Raw genomic sequence first — 17,548 nt, forward strand, 5'->3', positions numbered from 1 at the left:
ACTGAATGCGTGTCGGGGACAACAGAACAACCGACATCGCAGGGATCACCTAAGGGCCCAGCATCGGCTCTCTAGGTGCCCTACGACACCTAGCGAGCGGACCAACGTCGAGCGGCTTACCAGCAGTCGCGGATCCGGAACATCGAAGACGGTGGGAGATACACCGTACAATCGCACGGCTGGCCGAGGCAACCAGGCCTAGTGCTGGTCCGTACAAGGAGGTCTGACGGTGTTAGGCCCTCGCCCATCGCCAAGAAGACGTGCGTTCCGCAAGGAAAGTACGCCGTAACGAGAAGCAAAGGATGTGATGAAAGGACGCTGAACAAACGCATTCCTGCCCCTCTGGCCTCACCTCACACACGCGGCGTGTGGCGGTGGCGGTGGCGGTTTGGGACAACAACAGGAGTATATTTCTGTATCGAGAACAACTTAAAAATGAAAAGGCATTTAAAAAATATATATAGAAATCAAATCGCATTACTACTAGTATTCGTTTTCCAAATACTGTTACGCTAGGTTTCATCCCACCTTTGCGCACTTCAGAAGGATTGATCCATGATTCAATTCTATCAACTGAGAATTAAAAATTCATCAATAATTGACAGCGATTTGATTTGAGAATAATTTGTTTTAAATACGATAACCATTTTTTTTTCTTCTGCTTCGAGTTCGAGATTAGGCAATTTTATTCCATTTGCATTGAAAATTCTAATATTAGAAATGAAGTTGCTACTTTGGCATAATTAAATTTTTCTTTAGATGATGACTCTGGCATAAAAGTAGTAAACAAAAATATTTTTTCACAATCGTTAATATTTAAGCATAATTTATTTTATCGACAAGCCAAACACGCAATTATTATCGATAGCGATGATTGGCCTGTTACGTTGTGCCACGTACACACAATTCTGTGTAAAAGAGGTTATACCGAATAGGTTGAACTATTCGCCATGTCGCCGGTCTATGGTCTATACTTCTAATGGTTTTGAAGTCATCCGCACACATTTTCCTTCGGCTAATTCGATTGTGCATATAAAATATTTGGCTCATACCACGATTGACGAGTCCTCTCTTTAGCTGTTTTCTGCAAATTGTCATACTCTTTTGACATAAAAAAACTAGCCTGCATTCTATTTATATCTTGCAGCATTTTACAATAGTAACTAAATGTGTAATGAATCAATTATCCATTTAACACCAAATTCAACATACGCTGCGTGTTGGCGAAGATTGTTGCCTTTATGCCAAGTGCTCGAAATAAGATAAACGAACACTTAGTTTGTAAAATGACAATGTTTACAAAACAAAATAAGACAATGTCTGCGATTCTTTTGGAAAACGAAAATCATGGGAACATACCCGCGAAAAGAAGCGTTTTTTTCAATTGATATACGTGTTTTTATCAAATTTGTGTTTAGTCAAGAATTCACTATTGGAGGCCAACAATAGAGACTAATGCAAATCGAATTCAGAATTGACTCAAATATAAAATGGTACTTTCCTTTCGAGATTTTAACTGGCGTATAAGACGGGTTGCAGAAGCTATGAATTAAGCATTTATACCGACTATCATACCATGTCGTCACAAAAGGTTTCCATACTTAAGAAATGTTCGAGGGAAATGAATAAATGTCGCGTACCGTCTGATTTGGGAATATTTTTTGTCTGTGCGGAAGGCATAAACATTTTATGCTGAGTTATGAATGTTAAGGCGGAAAATGTCATGAGCGCAATAGAAGGACGTTCCGATAGGTTTCAACACGAATGTCTGCGAGTACGCGTGCGGTGGGTCATCGTCACACTGAAAAGTAAAGTTGAAGAAAAAAAAACGTTATGACAATAAAATAGAATCTAAAATTTTTCTGTTTTGGAAAATTAGGTTCTTTAACCATGAAATCGTTTAATCATGAAATGCTTTGTGCTGCTCGAATACGAATGAAAGGTGTACACGTCCTTTTAAAAAGAGGACAGAATAAAATAGTTATTGATGAACAATTAAAATCTTTGTATTGTTTGTATCATTCATTTCTTTGTATCACGCCTGTCGAAATTAAACTACATATGAAACATGACTGTGACTTACTTGTAGTCTTCCTAGAACACTGATCAGCACGCCACCGTCGAACATTGGTTGGGAATCGACGGCTGTCAGCACACGGTTTATGTTTTGGAAGGCGAGACTCTTAAAATAGATACCAACAACATGTGAATCATTCTCCGAAGCGTATGTGCATTATACGAACAGCGTGGCTGAATCTAACGATAGTCGTATTTACCTGTAGTTTTTCTAGAATTTTAGCAGCACCTTGTATTTGTTGCCCTTCAAATGTCATAAAGGACAGTTCTGTCTACAAAGGAAAAGAAAATATTGTAAAGTATTGAAAAGTCTACGTATATGCCCAGTTTATTTCATATGACGTCTGCTACAGTGTAACCAACTATTGCAACTTTTTGAGGTTATAACTGCAGCGGCACCATAATACAGAAACTAACCAACAAGCTTCAATGCATTTCAATAACGCCCGGGGCTGCGACATTTTCGAAACTGATACACTTAATAAAAATAAATGAAAATCAAGAAGCTTCGCGAAACAGTTGAGTGTTTGGTAGGAGGTGCGAGATTCAATAAGCTTAGGCCAAATCAAAATGTGTTTATGTTGTTCGTCACATTCACGTCGTTGGGCACAAATTGCCGAAACCAACATCAATGCGAGATGCTTCAGGTCTTGTGGAATATTAGTCGGACCATACTTACGTTGTACAGATTAACCAAGCTGGATCGGCGAGTTGAGTCATCAAACAAGGCATAGTACTGGGTTACAAATCCTTTACCGATTTCTTCGTATTGTGGATTTAATGCCATTATGATAAAATACCTAAACAAACTATATAACGTCGTACACTTATATACACTGCCCAATTATAGACTTAACGTCAACCAACACCGCTAGTGTTGGCAAATTTGCTTTTCCTGTGCGGTTACCTAGAACAGTAATACCACAGATACATTTAGTCGGAACACAGAGATAAGAGAAAAAGAAGAAAGCCTTCCTAAAATTGCATTCATGCAATGCCAGAGCGATTGTCAAACCCACTGTACGAAAGCCCTCGGTACTAAAGTAAGTTGCTAGCACCGCCGCGCCTTGCCTGCATAAAATCCGGGTGAAATTTACACCTGGCCACCTAGATCGTAAAATCATAAACGTAAACAACACAATATAACCTCACTCGGCTCGGTGTGTTGTATACACACTGTCATTTTGTGGAGTTTTATTAATTTTATAAAAGATGATGATGACAATAATTGCCTTACGTTTGTGATGGCGATGCAAGTTGCTTACATTCTTAACTATTCTATGATTGTTTAGTAACCTTTCTTCAGTGTTGCCAGTACTTTATGTAGCTAAGATGTGGCGGTGCTAGCAACGAACTGTATTCGGTATAAGTCATTGATCGCTTCAAGCATCTCGTTGAAGCATCTGTAATATCCCCATGAAAATTCCACAAACAGCTTGATTTGACTTTCTGTTGATAGAAGCCGTTTAATTGACCACACCCTGGCAAGAGAAAGTCTATGCAATACCTTTTATGGGTTTGCTTCAAGTTTTAAATATTATTTGAAGATGTAGACGCTTGCCTTCTAACATAACTGCATGGCGATGGCTGTCAGCATCAACTTTTATAAAAATAACGGAAGCTCCCCAAATCGACCGTGCGTGTATAACACACCATGCAATTGTGTTGGTGACGGCGAAAGCATTTTTCTACATCTTTAATTATTATTTAATGAATGAAACACTCCAATGCATGGCGTGCCTACATTTTCTGTAGCAAAGGTGCAGTGATGCTAGTAACCAACTGACTTTAATGTTGACAGCTCAGATTGTCATCATGGATCGCTTTGGATGTGAAAATATTCATTGGTTTAGCCTCGTCTGTGAATAAAACTGGGTAAAACAACTCGGACGTGAACTATCTGTCTTTGGTTATTATTACAGCGAAGCTTCTTTGCAGAAATGAATATCCAACAAGTAAAAGAAACAAAGAATTCATCCGGAGCCCGTGCACTTCTGCCACATATTCTATGGATACGTCCGAACACGACGCAGTGAACAATCGCTTCATTAAAAAAGTCCTTGGAACGGCATACTGTTTATCGTGTCATTCTTCGTTTGTAGCATCAATGCCTAATGATATTATTCAACACTACATGGAAACACGACATGAACCGTGTTGCCGCTGCTTGTATTGCAATGGGCCTATGTATCGATACAAGGACTGTAAAAACAATCTGCAGTTTTACCATGACTGCCAACGAACAAAATATCTTTTGGACAATCAATGAAGCTTGTAAAGTTTAATTTACTTTTACCATCTCCAAAGAAACAATAAAGCATCATATCGTTTGCATATTACATTACATACTAGGTAAATTTGATTAAAGATAAAAAAAACTATGCATTCTCACAGCGCAAATATTCGACGAAAACTTTGTCGATTTGCGCGAGAACCGTGCGACAAGCGGCAGTTGTGTTGCGGCCAAAACCGACAGTCATTCTCTTTGGCCTTCATTCGCCGATCAGTCGCTGCTAAATAAATTCGAACAAATGGTGAGAAACTTACAGCTAATAGCAATAACTTAGCTAAGTGCATGCACAAGGACCTACAGCTTGTGGTGATAACGCTTCAGTTAGATCGTTTTTCGATTTCGATCGATTGGTGGCAATCTATAGAAGGCAAAGCGGCCTCTGCCTCTTTCATTTATAGTGTATGTATAAACGATTTCACGAATTGAAGAATATGTTTGATTTCGGCACGAAATTTATTATGAAAACATGCAGTTTATGACACTAGCAAAAGCTATGTTTTTCTTCGCTTCTGAATTGAACTTTTCTGTATGTACAAATGTTGCAGGCACATTTACGCCCGTCGAACAATAACATGAATGCCCGTAGAATATTTATGTTAATGCCTTTGTATTATTGTGGTGTTCTGGCAAGGGCCAGTGCCCGCACTCGCCTTTCATATTCCTGAATATTTGAGCTGAAAATGGAAAAAAATACATTAAAATTATTGCTACAGTGTTCTATGATTGTTAATGCAACAATCCTCATGATGGTACTTTGCATCTTACCAATAAACGTTATATGCTTCAGCTTGAGCAGGGTCATTTATATTAGGGTTGTTCAGCAAATGCTGTATGGCGACCAAAATTTGTTTTATAGTTATGGATGGAGTGTAATCCTTTTTATTGTCCAGAAGTGAGAGGCAAATCGTACCGGATGGGAACACATTTGGGTGAAACAAAGCCGGCTGAAATCTGCACAAAGGGGGGACTGTCGGATAATCGGCACTAAAAAACATAATTAGTTTATACACGCCTCCTTCCCATGGTGTCTGAAATCACAAAACAATTCACAAATTTGTATCAGAAGAGTTAAATTGAATAAAGAAAACTAAGACAAAGAGTAACCCTCTTTTTTTATGGCTTTTATCTACAACTTACGTTCTTTTTCCCTGGGATAGCACATTCCCATTGCAGAAGGTTTAAACTTCCATCACTATTTTTTACCGGCTTGGCTATGAATCCCTTTCGATGAATAAGAGTTACACATTAAAATAGCACGAAATATATGGTTGTCCGTCGCCATTAGCTAATTGCGCACTTACAAATTGTGGGTTAGAGCGCCAAGCTTTACGCTCCATCATCAAGCGTGTAATTGAAGATGAAGACACTATATTATAGATACATGTGTATAAAAGTACAATTTTAAGTTAGAAAAGTAATCAATTTTGCACAATAGTAATATTTTACACACTGTTTCACTTTTGTAGCTTCAAGCAGTGCAGGAACGATCCTGTCTCTTCAGCAGCGGCGTAGCAGAGTTTTTTTTCTTTTGTATTATAGATCCCTTGAGCTGTATCGCTTAACATTCGGCTCTTAAGCATGAAGTGTTGAGATGAAACCGTTAAGAATCCGTTCGTTGCGTTCTGACAGATTAACTACTGAAGATTCAAAACGAACGTTAAAGATGCGAAAATTCTGAAAAACATTTTATTTACATGATGGTTAAGGCAATGGTTTACATCGTGGAAGCCTTCATTGAACTTCATAATGAACGTGGAACCCAAAATAAATTATTTCCTCCAATTTCTCTCGCAAGATGCGACCAATTGACTTTAGTAAAAATAGTTTGGAGTTTTTCTTCAGGGTAGCATTTTATTTGACCAATCAGGGAGTTGAATTTTTGACACATAAGGAACTCAAAATGCATTTTCAACCAATCAGGTTTGATGTTGAAAGCAATCTTTCAGATCGCCCCTTATTATAACGTTGTTGTATAGGATTTTTGTAAAACAATTCTAGATTTGTTTGTTTTGATTAAAATGTTGTTTCGTTCAGCTATGCTCTTGTGGAGTAACGCTGCGCAATTAGAGATAGGCACATTTCAATTATTTAAGGTAGTTTTGAAATGATTCAAGTCTTGCTTCCTCCATATATCTTAAGAATTTACGGTGTAATACGATATGTATAATTTTTACTTCAAAATGGTAAGACGCGCATGATTGTTCCTGAGTTTTGTCGTGTACAGTTCTGTAGCAATCGATTAAACGTAGCATTGTCGCCTAGGTTTTGCCAATGGTATTGTTGTTTTAACATATAGCAAGGCCTTATCCAAGATGGTTGGTTTCAATTTCGCGATAAATACCTAGAGCGAGTTCATTCATCCTATTCTAACTTTGATGCTCAGCATCCGATATCATTCTATGATCACTGTGTTTAATGTTTTTACTTAAGCTCGCGTTTTGCCGCTGTGACACAGACACGGGATAGAAATAAACAACACAAAACACTTTGGGCAAAATGGTTAATAGTTTTGTAACTTTTTTTACTCTTGCACTTACTGACTATTCCGTGTTGGAAATTATATTAGGTAAAAGCGATTGATCATTTCGTTTATCCATTTCGTACAGGCTATGCTTGATGACACAAATGGTAATACGCTGAACATTAACAACTCCCCTGGGGAACTGGTAGGCGATGGAACTGCACCACGCGTGGAAGATTCGTCGATCGCTATGCTACAGTCATCATCTACTGACGACTTGAGTCAAAGTTTGTCTGAATACACCGACGCAGATGAAAGCATATCAGCACCCACAGAATTGTTGGCGGAAGTATGTGTAACTACGATTACAGACCTTGCTCGGAAGATTGGTTGATCAGAAATTGATTTGATTGAACCTTCCAACGACATTTATTGTTTCTCTGTTTACAGTTTTTGTCCGCTGTTATGATACGCGACTACGTTAACGCGCTGCGATACTGCAAGCAAAGTAAGAGTAGCAACGGGACACATACATGCTTCTTGTTAACCCATCACATCACTTTTTACCAATCGGTTTCAGTTTTAGAATACGAACCCAACAATTCGACAGCACGTGATTTTTATCCGCATATCTTGTCGAAAATCGACGCAATGCAGACTGGTGAGCAACTGTCTGGTGAAAGCGACGAAAATTATAACATGCAGTGCAGGTCACCGCTGGCTTCATCCTCTTCGTCACCGGTGGTGAGCCGTTCGCCGTGCTCATCCAATCGATCCAATTACACCTCGTCAGTTTCCATTGTTTCCTCTTCCGCAACATCAGCTTCTGGCTTCGCTATTGAAAACATCGACCAAGACGAAGTCAGTATGATGTGTAGTGACGATGAAAGTGACGAATCATCACAACTGTGCGGCGCTTTCTCAGATTCCGGTTCAACTAGTGGTGGTCGGTGTCAAGAAAAGGCTGATTGGCGCGTTCCTGTTTCCTTACGCATAAACAGCGATTCTTGCCAGCATATAAGTACTTCACCACGCAGGTACAGACTAGGGCGAACCTCATCAAGGTCGTGTCGCAGCGTAGAAGAGGAAAGCATCCGGCCCCAAGCTTCATTAAGTGAAAACAACACTTCCCAATCATATTCGAGCCTTTTACTGGAAGACGACGAAAAAGATCTCACTCTGTCCGATATTTCTAATCTTAATATCGAAGAAGAGGAGACCTCTATTGGTAGGGCGCAAGAGACTAGATACACACCACCAAATCGTCCAGAGAAGCTTGCGAAGAATACGGCTGGCACTCTGATCTCCCACAACCTGCGACCAGCGTCCATTTTTGCTTCTAGATTGGTGGCAATATTGCGCTCTAAGATAACAAGTCCCACGAAACGAGAATCCTTCACAAAGGGAGAAGCAAACCCAAACGTTGGGAGCAAGAAAGTTGACGAAAAAATTACAACGTAGAGTAGGGTAAAGGAAACATTGCGTTATTTATCAAAAAAGTTTCCTAGCCAAAAACATATTTTGTTCGTTTAAATAGTTGATTCGGCCAAGAACTTATGTTGCGTTAGTACATTATGTTGTTTTTCCTTTTATAGTAACGAAATAATTTATAAGCAAAACGAAGAAGCCGTTACTGTTGTGCAGCGTATACGTCTCGCCAGACGCCGCTGGGCTGATTATGCCATGAGAATGGTTCCGTGGCACTCGGAATGGTGGCACAACAATGCTGCCGGATAAACGTGGCGTACTATACCCCTTTTGATATGGTGCCACTACATCGATAGCGATTAGGAACGGCCGGGAAATGGAAAATGGAAACATGGAATGAGGCGACAACATCTTGCTAAATGAAGAAGGGAAATACATGAGAGTAAAACGACTGTCAAAAACAGATTCACGTTGAACATTATAGTCTTATTCTTATTTCGTATAGTCTTATACCATACTTCAGATATTTCAGCAATCGACAGTTCTTTTCCAAACTGTCTATGAAGCCTATGCCAGAGGCAACCATTTAAAATGTTGCTGATACTGATTGTGTACTATACCAATCGCTGTGTGGAAGACCTGTATAATCTAGTATAAAGTAATTAGACTGTAACAGTTAGAACGAGAGCGTGGTGATTACTTTTTGTGTTTTTGCTAGTATGAGAATGTTTTTGTGTGCAAACAATTACTTTAATGGAGTAATTTCTGAGATGTAAGGATATGGAGAAATAAAATCTGAAAACTATCATTTCCTAAATTAAGAAATTAAAAAAAGCGTAGACTTAGGAGTTTGTGAATGGTGGAGTCAGCGGGAATTTAGTGTAGAGCAGGTGTAGCTTACTTTTAATCATAGTTTTATTTCCGTAATAGTTATTTAACATTTAACATTCAACTCCCGTGTAAAATTAACAAAATTTAAGAGAGTGGAATTCTTCTTGTAATCTCTAACAATTAAGTTTATGTATGAAGATGTGAGAGTGCTCATGGCGTATTTTTTAATCTTTAATATATACACTAATTACGGAAATTTAATTTAATTTTATTTAAATAGAGACAGCTATTGTACGTCCGTGAAACTTCACAGACTTTATAAATATTACATCTATTCATCTAGATACTATTTAGGCAGCATATACTATGAATAAATGTTTTCAAAAGGCAGAACACGAATAATAAAACTCAAATAATCTTTCCGAACATGGTTTGTTCGTTAGGACACAAATTCGGTCGAAAAACGATGTTCTGAGAAAATATATGAATATATGATAACAATTTCTTTCCTATTGTTTCTCTTCGAGAATCATTGCATAATGTAACGAATGAACGGTGAATGTACCATTTACTTTTCAAATTAATTTAATTTTTTTTCGTAGAAGAGCAGGAGTCCGTTGTTCTAAGTCTGCGCATTGTTCGCGCCCGCTGTACTGGGGTTAGTTATTTTACATAAAATCACCAGAATCGCCAACGAGGTAATGATTTGAGTCGATGTTGGTCCCTCTATAGGTCCTGACGTTGCGCAGACTCGGTTGATGTCGACGCTCGATCTATTTGAAGTAGCTCCATCCGGGGACATCCACGTGGTTTTGTGGGTGACCTGTCTGGCAGATTGGCAGAGTGACCAATCTGCATCCATTGTCGTTATTTAGCTCGCGTAGACTATGAAAAACAATATCGTTTACCAAAAATAAAAAATGAAAAAACAACATTTTGTTTTGTGTGTTGAAAAGTTTTTTTTTATATTTCTTTTTAAATAAATTAAAAAGAAATGCTCAACAGTGGTACAACTGTTCTGGAATAGTTGAGAAAAAGATAACACAGTAAAATCTCCAGTTAAAAAAGCCAACCAACCTCGAGGTAGTTCGGTGTCTCTAAGGGTTTTTTCGCAATATCTTGTACGTATCCTTGTTGGTGAGGTAGCTCACAGCTGCGGCAACTGTGGTGAATCCCGTTAGGTACCATAGCCCGTGCAGATATGCGTGATCGATGTAACTGAAGATCGGAGCACCAAGCGTAGCGGCCACCATGACTAGTTGCACGGCAGTGTTCAGTTTGCTAATGAAGGTGGGCGCTAGTTGAGCCGTAGCATGCGTTACATCGAAGTACCGGGACAAGGTGCGCTAGCGAAAAGAGATATTAAAAAAATAATCGACAAATTACGGTAGAGCGTGTTGCTTACTGGTTGCGGGAGACTAATGTAGCGGATGACGAACCCAGCTCCGATGAGAAACACGTCGCGAAAGAGTACCATGACCGTTAGCCAGATGGGCAAGTGGCCAATGTACGACATTGCCGCAACCATTACACCAACTAGGATTTTGTCTGCCATCGGATCGAGAAATGAGCCAAGCCGAGAAGCCTGATTTGGCCATTGACGCGCTATCCAGCCATCTGCCAGATCAGTGAGCCCCGCCACAACCAAAATTGCCATAGCGAACCGAAAATCGCCCTGCACAATCTGGTAGCCGAGGTAGGGCGAAGCAATAATACGACCTATGCAGAGTAGATTCGGTAGGGTGGCCACGTTCTCTCGTTCAATCACCTCCTCTACGCGCTCCTTTACCTTTTCCTTCCGTTCTCGGATGTCGCGCACTAGAACGTCGCGTTTTTCTTGCAGCAATCTTTTGTTTTTCAACAGGACAGTCTGTAACAGCTCAGCTCTTTCCACCGATTTTACAGCTATCTCATACCGGTGGTTCTCCTTCTTTGGGTCAGAGGAATAACAGCGGTAGAAAGGGGAGCCAGCGTTCCAGCGATCGGTACAAGTCGGTGAAAGGTCGAAATATGGTTCGTTGCCATCGTAGATGCTGCCCCGCACGTTCGGTTGGTGTAACCGGTACGCGGTACCGCGGAACCGCGCCAGTTGTCGACCGGAGAAGTATTGCGATTCTTGTCGACAGAAACATACAGTACAGCCGAGCGCCCAATGTTGGTAGTGCCGCGATAATCTCATCAGGAATCGCGAACTGGATTGCGCAAGCAGCGAATGTGCAGCTACATTCAACATCATTCTATTGCAAATGTTGAGGGAAAAAAATTGCTCCACTACACGGCATACACCGGCTGCTACAATAAGTTTTGTGATTGCGTACTAGATTCGCAGAAGTCGCAGTTCCCGATCTCGGGCGTAGTGGGACACGTTCAAAGCGAACGACACGCTTTCCATACCATTCTGTTATGCTTTCATCAACCCACGTACGATCGAACAGAAACGCACGAAAATCACAAAAAGTGTGGTGTTTGCGTATTGCAGATTACTTCGTGGTCCAAATTGTACACTATGGGGTTTACATAATTTTGTAAGCCATGAAAGTTGTATAACTCACACAATCTTAAAAGGTTCATTCTCTACATCGTTTCGCTTTGTGTTTTTGTTCATTCCTTGACGTTATTTCACCCATCATTTCGCCGCATTCATCGATGAATATAGCGAATATGACTTTCCTCATACTGTGCCGCTACACGAGCCGTAATTCGGAGCGTAAGAACGTCAGATCCTTTACGCTTCGTGTGGCAGCAAAAATACAGGGTGTTTCATTAACGATGCTTGATTTGGTTATAAGAAAAACGGCTGAATATTTTTCAGTGGTTAAACATTTGTTTGGAAGGTTCATTCATGACATTTATGTATAAAATATAATTCTGGTTGCAGAAATTGGAAAATAATAAAATTTTATTTCCGAAGTGGCAAATCGCCAAATTATTCGCCAAAAGCACATCTCATTGAAGATCATTTACATCTACGTGGCTATGTTAATTAGCAGTATTGTGGTTCGGGAAGCCCACACATTGTGCAAGAGAAGCCAATGTACCCACAACAACTGACTGTTTGGTGCGGATTGTGGCTGTTTGGTTTCCGGCGAAATTGTGGCTGAGAACATGCCCCCCCTATTACAGAACTCGTACGGTGGAATCGAGTGAACTTCTCGTTCTCGTTTGTCGAACTCGATTGTCGGGATCACGGTTTTCAATTAGAGAAGCTGCGAGCGCCAAATGTGCTAAAATGTGCTAAAAAGCTTAAATATGAATGCTTGTCAAGCTCTTCGAGTACGAACTGCCATTCTGGTGCATTTTTGTAAACATTTCACACACAGATACACATACACAGATAGCAGTCCAGATGGGCGTACGATTCTTGCTATTATATTTCTGAAATTTTAAGATGATTTCCGCGTATTACGTTTTCGACAGCGACAGTGATAGCGAAGAAACTGAAAATATAACGATTCATCACAAAATATTGCGATGTTAATCCGACCAAGTGAATTTTTTATCACCAGGGTAAGTGTGCCCAAAATCGAAAATGATCAATCGATTTTTCTTTCATGTAATAATGTTGTTGCGGGTTCAAGAAAAATTTTCGCATCTCAAGGGAAATGTTTTTGACCCTACTTTCCGAAATAGAAACAAACTTACCCGAATCTCTTCGCCCTATTTGCAACTGCTGTAGCAACATGATTAAAAAAAAAAATGACCCGTATCTTCCCGGCCTATTCGGGACTGCGGTAACCACAGGAATAGAAAACACTTACCTACTCTTGCCTTTCTTTCTTCCGAACTAATTAGTTTCTTTACGGGGTAATTAACTACCACATGAATGAAAAAAACCCACTAGTATCCTTTCGGCCTACCTAGCTATCCCTGCAGAGCATAAACAATACAAACAAATTGATAAAATCAAAGACATCCTAACAGAGCTGCTCTTTCCGCAGAAAAAAGTTGGCAGAAGCCGGATTGTCGAATACGACAATCCGTTCGAGTTTCATAATGCGGTGACAAGTCGATCGTTCGACAAAAGAAGTTCATCAAGTTGAAAGCTCCCGTTACGGAAAGTTCATCCTTTCCGTACGGAAAGTCGATCGACTGCCGCGATAGCAAAATGAACTCGGATGACCGTTCGAGTTCTCGATTCGAGTTTCGTAATTGGGCCCATTGGCCGTGATCAGTTGTCTATGTTTAGGAGCTGGAGTGGGTTCATCCCCAGCCGTCGACAGCAAATCGTTTTCATTGCTGGTTGTAATTGTGTCTCCCCACGTTGATCCCCCTGTGGTCGAGGTCTCCAGCGGCTTGTACTGTGTCTCCAGCGGCTTGTGCTTGTGACTTTCTTTTCCTCTTTGGTGCCATTTTGCTGACACCTATAAACCTTTCACTCACTGATTGCCTACCGATCTGCCTACTGGACTCCATGGGCAAACTTCTTGAGCGGCTCACTCTCAACAGACTGACGCCTCACACGGAGGGAGCTCGAGGGCTATCAGATAGGCAGTACGGCTTCCGTACAGGGAGGTCTACGACTGATGCTATCCGTATGGTGGTGGAGACTGCTAGGGACCGAGGAAGGGACAAGTACTGTGCGATTGTCACAATAGACGTTAAGAACGCACTCAATAATGCTAGCTGGCTGGGGATCGCAAGGTCGCTGCACAGCATGTGGATACCTAAGTACTTGTGCCACATGCTCCAAAGCTACTTCGATGACCGTGTTCTAATTTACGATACTGACTCAGGCCAACAGGAAGTGCCTCTTACGGCAGGAGTACCACAGGGCTCCGTTCTGGGGCCTACACTATGGAACATGATGTTCGACGGGGTCCTGCGGCTGAGGCTGCCTGTTGGGACTTTGGTTGTCGGCTTTGCTGACGATATGGTCCTGACGGTCTGCGAGCAGTCCTTGAGGGAAGTAGAAGTTAACACGGAGCGGTCGGTAGAGGTGGTGGAATCGTGGATGAGGGGTCGTGGCCTGGTCGTGGCACGTCACAAAACCGAGATGATACTTATCGGTAATCCCGTCCAAGAGGCATCGGTTAAGATCGGTGACCTAGTGGTTCGGTCTAAGAGAACCATGAGATACCTTGAAGTGATTTTGGACGATAGGCTTACCTTCAGTAACCACGTGGAGCATGCAGCCAGCATGGCGAGGAATGCACTTGGTGCGCTGGGGGGCATGATGCGTAGGAGTGGGCCGCTCAGTAGCTCAAAGAAGCGAATACTTGCTACTGTGGCTACGTCGATACTGCGGTACACGTGCCCGGCATGGGTTAATGCATTGAGACTGGGTAAAAACTGCGAGGTCTTTAACAGGGTGCACCGGCTAGCTGCCATCAGAGTTACATGCACTTTCCGCACAATCTCCACATCAGCAGTCGGCGTGATAGCATCTATTATGCCTATCATAACCCTAAAAAGGCAAGACAGCGAATGCTATGCCAGGCACGGCGATTCGGGTATTCGCACGGAGGCAAGGCGCAGGTCCTTAGCAAACTGGCAGTGGGATTGGGACAGGGAAACAAATGGCAGATGGACACACCGTCTCATCCCCAATATAGAGCGATGGGTGGCTAGAGCACACGGTGAAGTTAGCTTTCACCTAACTCAGCTTCTTTTCGGGCATGGGTACTAAAAAAAAAAAAATTTTTTTTAAAGATTTTTTGGATCTTTATTGTACATAAATGCTTGGTTACATAAGAGTACAGAGATATTCCACTTTGGGATTGCAGCTATTTAATAATTGTTAGGTATCAAAATGATTTAAATGAAAATATTTCGATTAAAATCATTTAAATTACATGTTATGCCACGTGGCATTGAGTCATTTTATCATACTTATAATTTATAACTAATAACTAAAAACATCTTACAACTAGTTAACTTTGAAAACTTTAGATAATTAGGTCTTGTATTGTAGGGTGGATAGAATTATTGCATCTATTGATTGGGCTTTCTTTTAGTTTGTTAATTTCAAACGATAGTCTTTGCGTGCCAGCGAGGCTTAGGACGAGATTTGTTGGTGTTCTCCAGTATAAATTGAGGATCATTTTGAGAAAGCAAGGAAACACATGAACCTCGTGCTAGGTGCAGAAGTTGCAGCAGAAAGCGTTGTGGCGCTAATGTGCGAGACCCCTGCTGCTTTCGATGCAGTCAGTAGGTTTGCGAAAACAACGATGACAAGCGCTTGCTCTGAGTAGCAGGAGGAGCAAAGGAGGAAACCACGACAGCAAACCTCGAATGAGTAGCCTTACTAAGTCGTGAGCGCGATATTTTAGCGAGCGTACCTATGGGGGTACGAGTGGGACAAACTTGTCCAGCCTCCCCTTCGAAGATAATACCGAGCAGGTGATCCGAAGGGGTCTCAAGGCATTGGTAGGGGGGGTTTTAGTGGGTAGGTCCGGACTCCTCAGAGACCGGAAATCCCACACTACCGACTAGGAGGTCTCGCCCTCCTAACGGTGTCTATGAAGGTTTCCCGCCCAGCATAAAAAAAAGTGTAAAGTATCAGCTTTAAGAAGAGCCTAAACATGAAACTGTACGATCGATACTTCATGAGATATCGAACACTAAAGGCATCTATCGTGAAAAACGTCCGTGACTTTTTCCCCAACCTAATAGATTAGGTCATAGACTTGTCCTACAGGCCGATCTGCCTGCTGGACAGCATGGGCAAACTCCTGGAAAAGTTGATCCTCAACAGGTTGACTGAGTACGCGGAAGGAGCACATAGCCTTTCCGGTAGGCAGTTCGGCTTCCGAAAGGGGAGATCGGATTGGTGGTCGATACCTTTAGCATGGCCAAGGCCAAACAAGCGGATGCAACCGGCTATGTGCGATTGTCACGGTTGACGTGAAGAATGCCTTTAACAGCGCTAGCTGGCTGGCTATTGCACAGTTACTGCACAGTACAAGGGTTCCCGATTACTTGTGTCGTATACTGGGTAGCTATTTCGATGGCCGGGTCTTGCTTTACGACACTGACTCAGATCCACAGGAAGTGCAGCTTACGACTGGCGTTCGGGTCTCTGTTCTAGGGCCTACGCTCTGGAACATGATGTATGATGGTGCTCTCTGATTGAAGCTGCCAGTCGGGACTTTGGTTGTCGTCTTCTCCGATGATATTGTCCTGACGGTCTGTGGCCAGTGCCTGACGGAGGTGAAAGTGAACGCGGAGCGGTCAATTGAAGTGGTGGATGCATGGATGAATGGACTAGGCCTGTTCGTCGCTCGACACAAAACTGAGGTGGTTGTGGTCTGCAATCTGAGGTCCGTCCAAGAGGGTGTCGATCGCGGTCGACGACCTCGTGATTCGTTCCCGGAGAGCGATACGATACCTCGGTGTGATGATCGATTACAGGCTTAGCTTCAGGACTCACGCTGAGCAGGCTTCCAGCAGGGCGATGAGGGTGCTCGACGTTCTCTCTGGCATGATGCGCAGAACTGGCGGCCTCGGCAGCACCAAAAAACGGTTGGCGGCGAGTGTCGTCACCTCAGTACTACGATACGCGGGTCCTGCCTGGAGGGAAGCACTGTCGTCGAAGCGGAATGTGGGGACTCTCAATCGAGTCCACCGGTTGGCTGCGATACGGGTCTGAGGCGCCTTCCACACTGTATCCCTGGCGGCCGTAAGCGTGGTTGCTGGAATGATCCCCGTGGGGATCCTCATCGAGGAAGACAGCAACTGCTATGAGAGCCGATCCCCGGGCACGGCACGACGTGCACGGACGATGGACGTACCGCCTAATCCCAGACCTCGAATACGGGCTGCACCGGAAGCATGGGGCCACCAACCCCTCCCTAACGCAGTTCCTGACTGGGCACGGCTACTTCCGGGAGTATCTCCATAGGATAGGGAGAGCTCGGTCGTCGCAATGTCCGACTTGTAAGGGTGTTGTGGAGTCGCCGGTGCACGTCCGGTTTGCGTGCCCTCGGTTCGACGATGCTCGCGAGCAAATGCAGCAGAGGGTTGGAAGTGGACTCGCGGTGGAGAACATCGTCCAGCGCATGTGTGCGAATGAGGAAGCGTTCGACGGCAGCCATCACAACAAAACTGTTCGGTGAATGGCGACGAGAGCAACAACAGCCGGTGGCGCAGGCGTTGGCGGCGTCCACCGCACCTGCCGACCGGGAGTGAGGGCAAACAGCACAGGAGTGCTCCTTTTTGTTAAATTACAGACAAGGACAAGCCCTAGTCGCCCCTTTCGAAGTAAAGCCTGTAACGGTAATCCCGGAAGGGGTAGGATGGAGAACCAAGGTGGGGTTTAGTGGGCAGCGAGGGTGAGTCCCACACGGCGTGCGTAAATGCATTCCCCTACTTGCAAAATACAAAAAAAAAATCATAGATAAAGTCCCAAGCTCCTGACCGCGCTCTTGCAACCGCGTTTCGTTTCCGACGCAGATATCGGCTGGATACTGCCCCCCACCTTCACGCACTCAAGATTGGACATTTCATTGTAAAGTTATAGT

The 17,548-nt window shown here is 42.7% G+C and overlaps 4 protein-coding genes across 7 annotated transcripts; 1 reads left to right on the top strand and 3 right to left on the bottom strand.

The window, feature by feature from the left end:
- Nucleotides 1–517: 517 nt before the first annotated feature.
- Nucleotides 518–3,079, bottom strand: LOC131213159 (probable nuclear transport factor 2). Of its 2 annotated transcripts, none has more exons than XM_058207138.1 (4): nucleotides 2,756–2,837; nucleotides 2,277–2,344; nucleotides 2,084–2,182; nucleotides 518–1,801 (listed from the first exon to the last, which is right to left on the bottom strand). In XM_058207138.1, the coding sequence occupies exons 2-4, from the start codon at nucleotides 2,331–2,333 to the stop codon at nucleotides 1,688–1,690; spliced, it is 270 nt and encodes an 89-aa protein (XP_058063121.1). In that variant the 5' UTR covers nucleotides 2,334–2,344; nucleotides 2,756–2,837; the 3' UTR covers nucleotides 518–1,687. The 2 variants fall into 2 exon arrangements, with proteins under 2 accessions (XP_058063121.1, XP_058063120.1); XM_058207137.1 differs by having other exon boundaries at nucleotides 519–1,801; nucleotides 2,277–2,348; nucleotides 2,756–3,079.
- Nucleotides 3,080–4,951: 1,872 nt separating this feature from the next.
- LOC131213488 (SUMO-conjugating enzyme UBC9-B-like) lies at nucleotides 4,952–6,114 on the bottom strand. Its single transcript, XM_058207534.1, has 6 exons — nucleotides 6,064–6,114; nucleotides 5,997–6,003; nucleotides 5,671–5,735; nucleotides 5,507–5,590; nucleotides 5,135–5,397; nucleotides 4,952–5,043 (listed from the first exon to the last, which is right to left on the bottom strand). The coding sequence occupies exons 1-6, from the start codon at nucleotides 6,112–6,114 to the stop codon at nucleotides 4,980–4,982; spliced, it is 534 nt and encodes a 177-aa protein (XP_058063517.1). The 3' UTR covers nucleotides 4,952–4,979.
- Nucleotides 6,115–6,404: 290 nt separating this feature from the next.
- Nucleotides 6,405–9,541, top strand: LOC131213934 (uncharacterized). Of its 3 annotated transcripts, none has more exons than XM_058208167.1 (4): nucleotides 6,405–6,552; nucleotides 6,976–7,179; nucleotides 7,281–7,338; nucleotides 7,411–9,541. In XM_058208167.1, the coding sequence occupies exons 1-4, from the start codon at nucleotides 6,529–6,531 to the stop codon at nucleotides 8,289–8,291; spliced, it is 1,167 nt and encodes a 388-aa protein (XP_058064150.1). In that variant the 5' UTR covers nucleotides 6,405–6,528; the 3' UTR covers nucleotides 8,292–9,541. The 3 variants fall into 3 exon arrangements, with proteins under 3 accessions (XP_058064150.1, XP_058064151.1, XP_058064152.1); XM_058208168.1 differs by having other exon boundaries at nucleotides 7,417–9,541; XM_058208169.1 differs by lacking the exon at nucleotides 6,405–6,552 and adding an exon at nucleotides 6,603–6,643.
- On the bottom strand, nucleotides 9,161–11,605 carry LOC131213935 (probable cardiolipin synthase (CMP-forming)). Its single transcript, XM_058208170.1, has 3 exons — nucleotides 10,495–11,605; nucleotides 10,167–10,435; nucleotides 9,161–9,974 (listed from the first exon to the last, which is right to left on the bottom strand). The coding sequence occupies exons 1-2, from the start codon at nucleotides 11,323–11,325 to the stop codon at nucleotides 10,187–10,189; spliced, it is 1,080 nt and encodes a 359-aa protein (XP_058064153.1). The 5' UTR covers nucleotides 11,326–11,605; the 3' UTR covers nucleotides 9,161–9,974; nucleotides 10,167–10,186.
- Nucleotides 11,606–17,548: the final 5,943 nt, after the last annotated feature.

The sequence above is a fragment of the Anopheles bellator genome, chromosome X (genome assembly GCF_943735745.2).
Source record: "Anopheles bellator chromosome X, idAnoBellAS_SP24_06.2, whole genome shotgun sequence".
In the NCBI taxonomy this organism is placed as follows: domain Eukaryota; kingdom Metazoa; phylum Arthropoda; class Insecta; order Diptera; family Culicidae; genus Anopheles; species Anopheles bellator.

What these genes read in the sequence shown, in the direction of transcription:
- LOC131213159 (XM_058207137.1), bottom strand. Translation starts at nt 2,863, where the DNA reads ATGGCATTAAATCCACAATACGAAGAAATCGGTAAAGGATTTGTAACC. An exon ending in GCTTGGTTAATCTGTACAAC is followed by an intron (nt 2,349 to 2,755) that starts GTAAGTATGGTC and finishes TTTCCTTTGTAG; the next exon opens with ACAGAACTGTCCTTTATGAC. An exon ending in GTGTTCTAGGAAGACTACAA is followed by an intron (nt 1,802 to 2,083) that starts GTAAGTCACAGT and finishes TTTACTTTTCAG; the next exon opens with TGTGACGATGACCCACCGCA.
- LOC131213488 (XM_058207534.1), bottom strand. Translation starts at nt 6,114, where the DNA reads ATGAAGTTCAATGAAGGCTTCCACGATGTAAACCATTGCCTTAACCAT. An exon ending in GGCGCTCTAACCCACAATTT is followed by an intron (nt 5,591 to 5,670) that starts GTAAGTGCGCAA and finishes ATTCATCGAAAG; the next exon opens with GGATTCATAGCCAAGCCGGT. An exon ending in GAAGCATATAACGTTTATTG is followed by an intron (nt 5,044 to 5,134) that starts GTAAGATGCAAA and finishes TTCCATTTTCAG; the next exon opens with CTCAAATATTCAGGAATATG.
- LOC131213935 (XM_058208170.1), bottom strand. Translation starts at nt 11,325, where the DNA reads ATGATGTTGAATGTAGCTGCACATTCGCTGCTTGCGCAATCCAGTTCG. An exon ending in ACATTAGTCTCCCGCAACCA is followed by an intron (nt 10,436 to 10,494) that starts GTAAGCAACACG and finishes TCTTTTCGCTAG; the next exon opens with CGCACCTTGTCCCGGTACTT.
- LOC131213934 (XM_058208167.1), top strand. Translation starts at nt 6,529, where the DNA reads ATGTATAATTTTTACTTCAAAATG. An exon ending in ATAATTTTTACTTCAAAATG is followed by an intron (nt 6,553 to 6,975) that starts GTAAGACGCGCA and finishes CATTTCGTACAG; the next exon opens with GCTATGCTTGATGACACAAA. An exon ending in CCACAGAATTGTTGGCGGAA is followed by an intron (nt 7,180 to 7,280) that starts GTATGTGTAACT and finishes CTCTGTTTACAG; the next exon opens with TTTTTGTCCGCTGTTATGAT.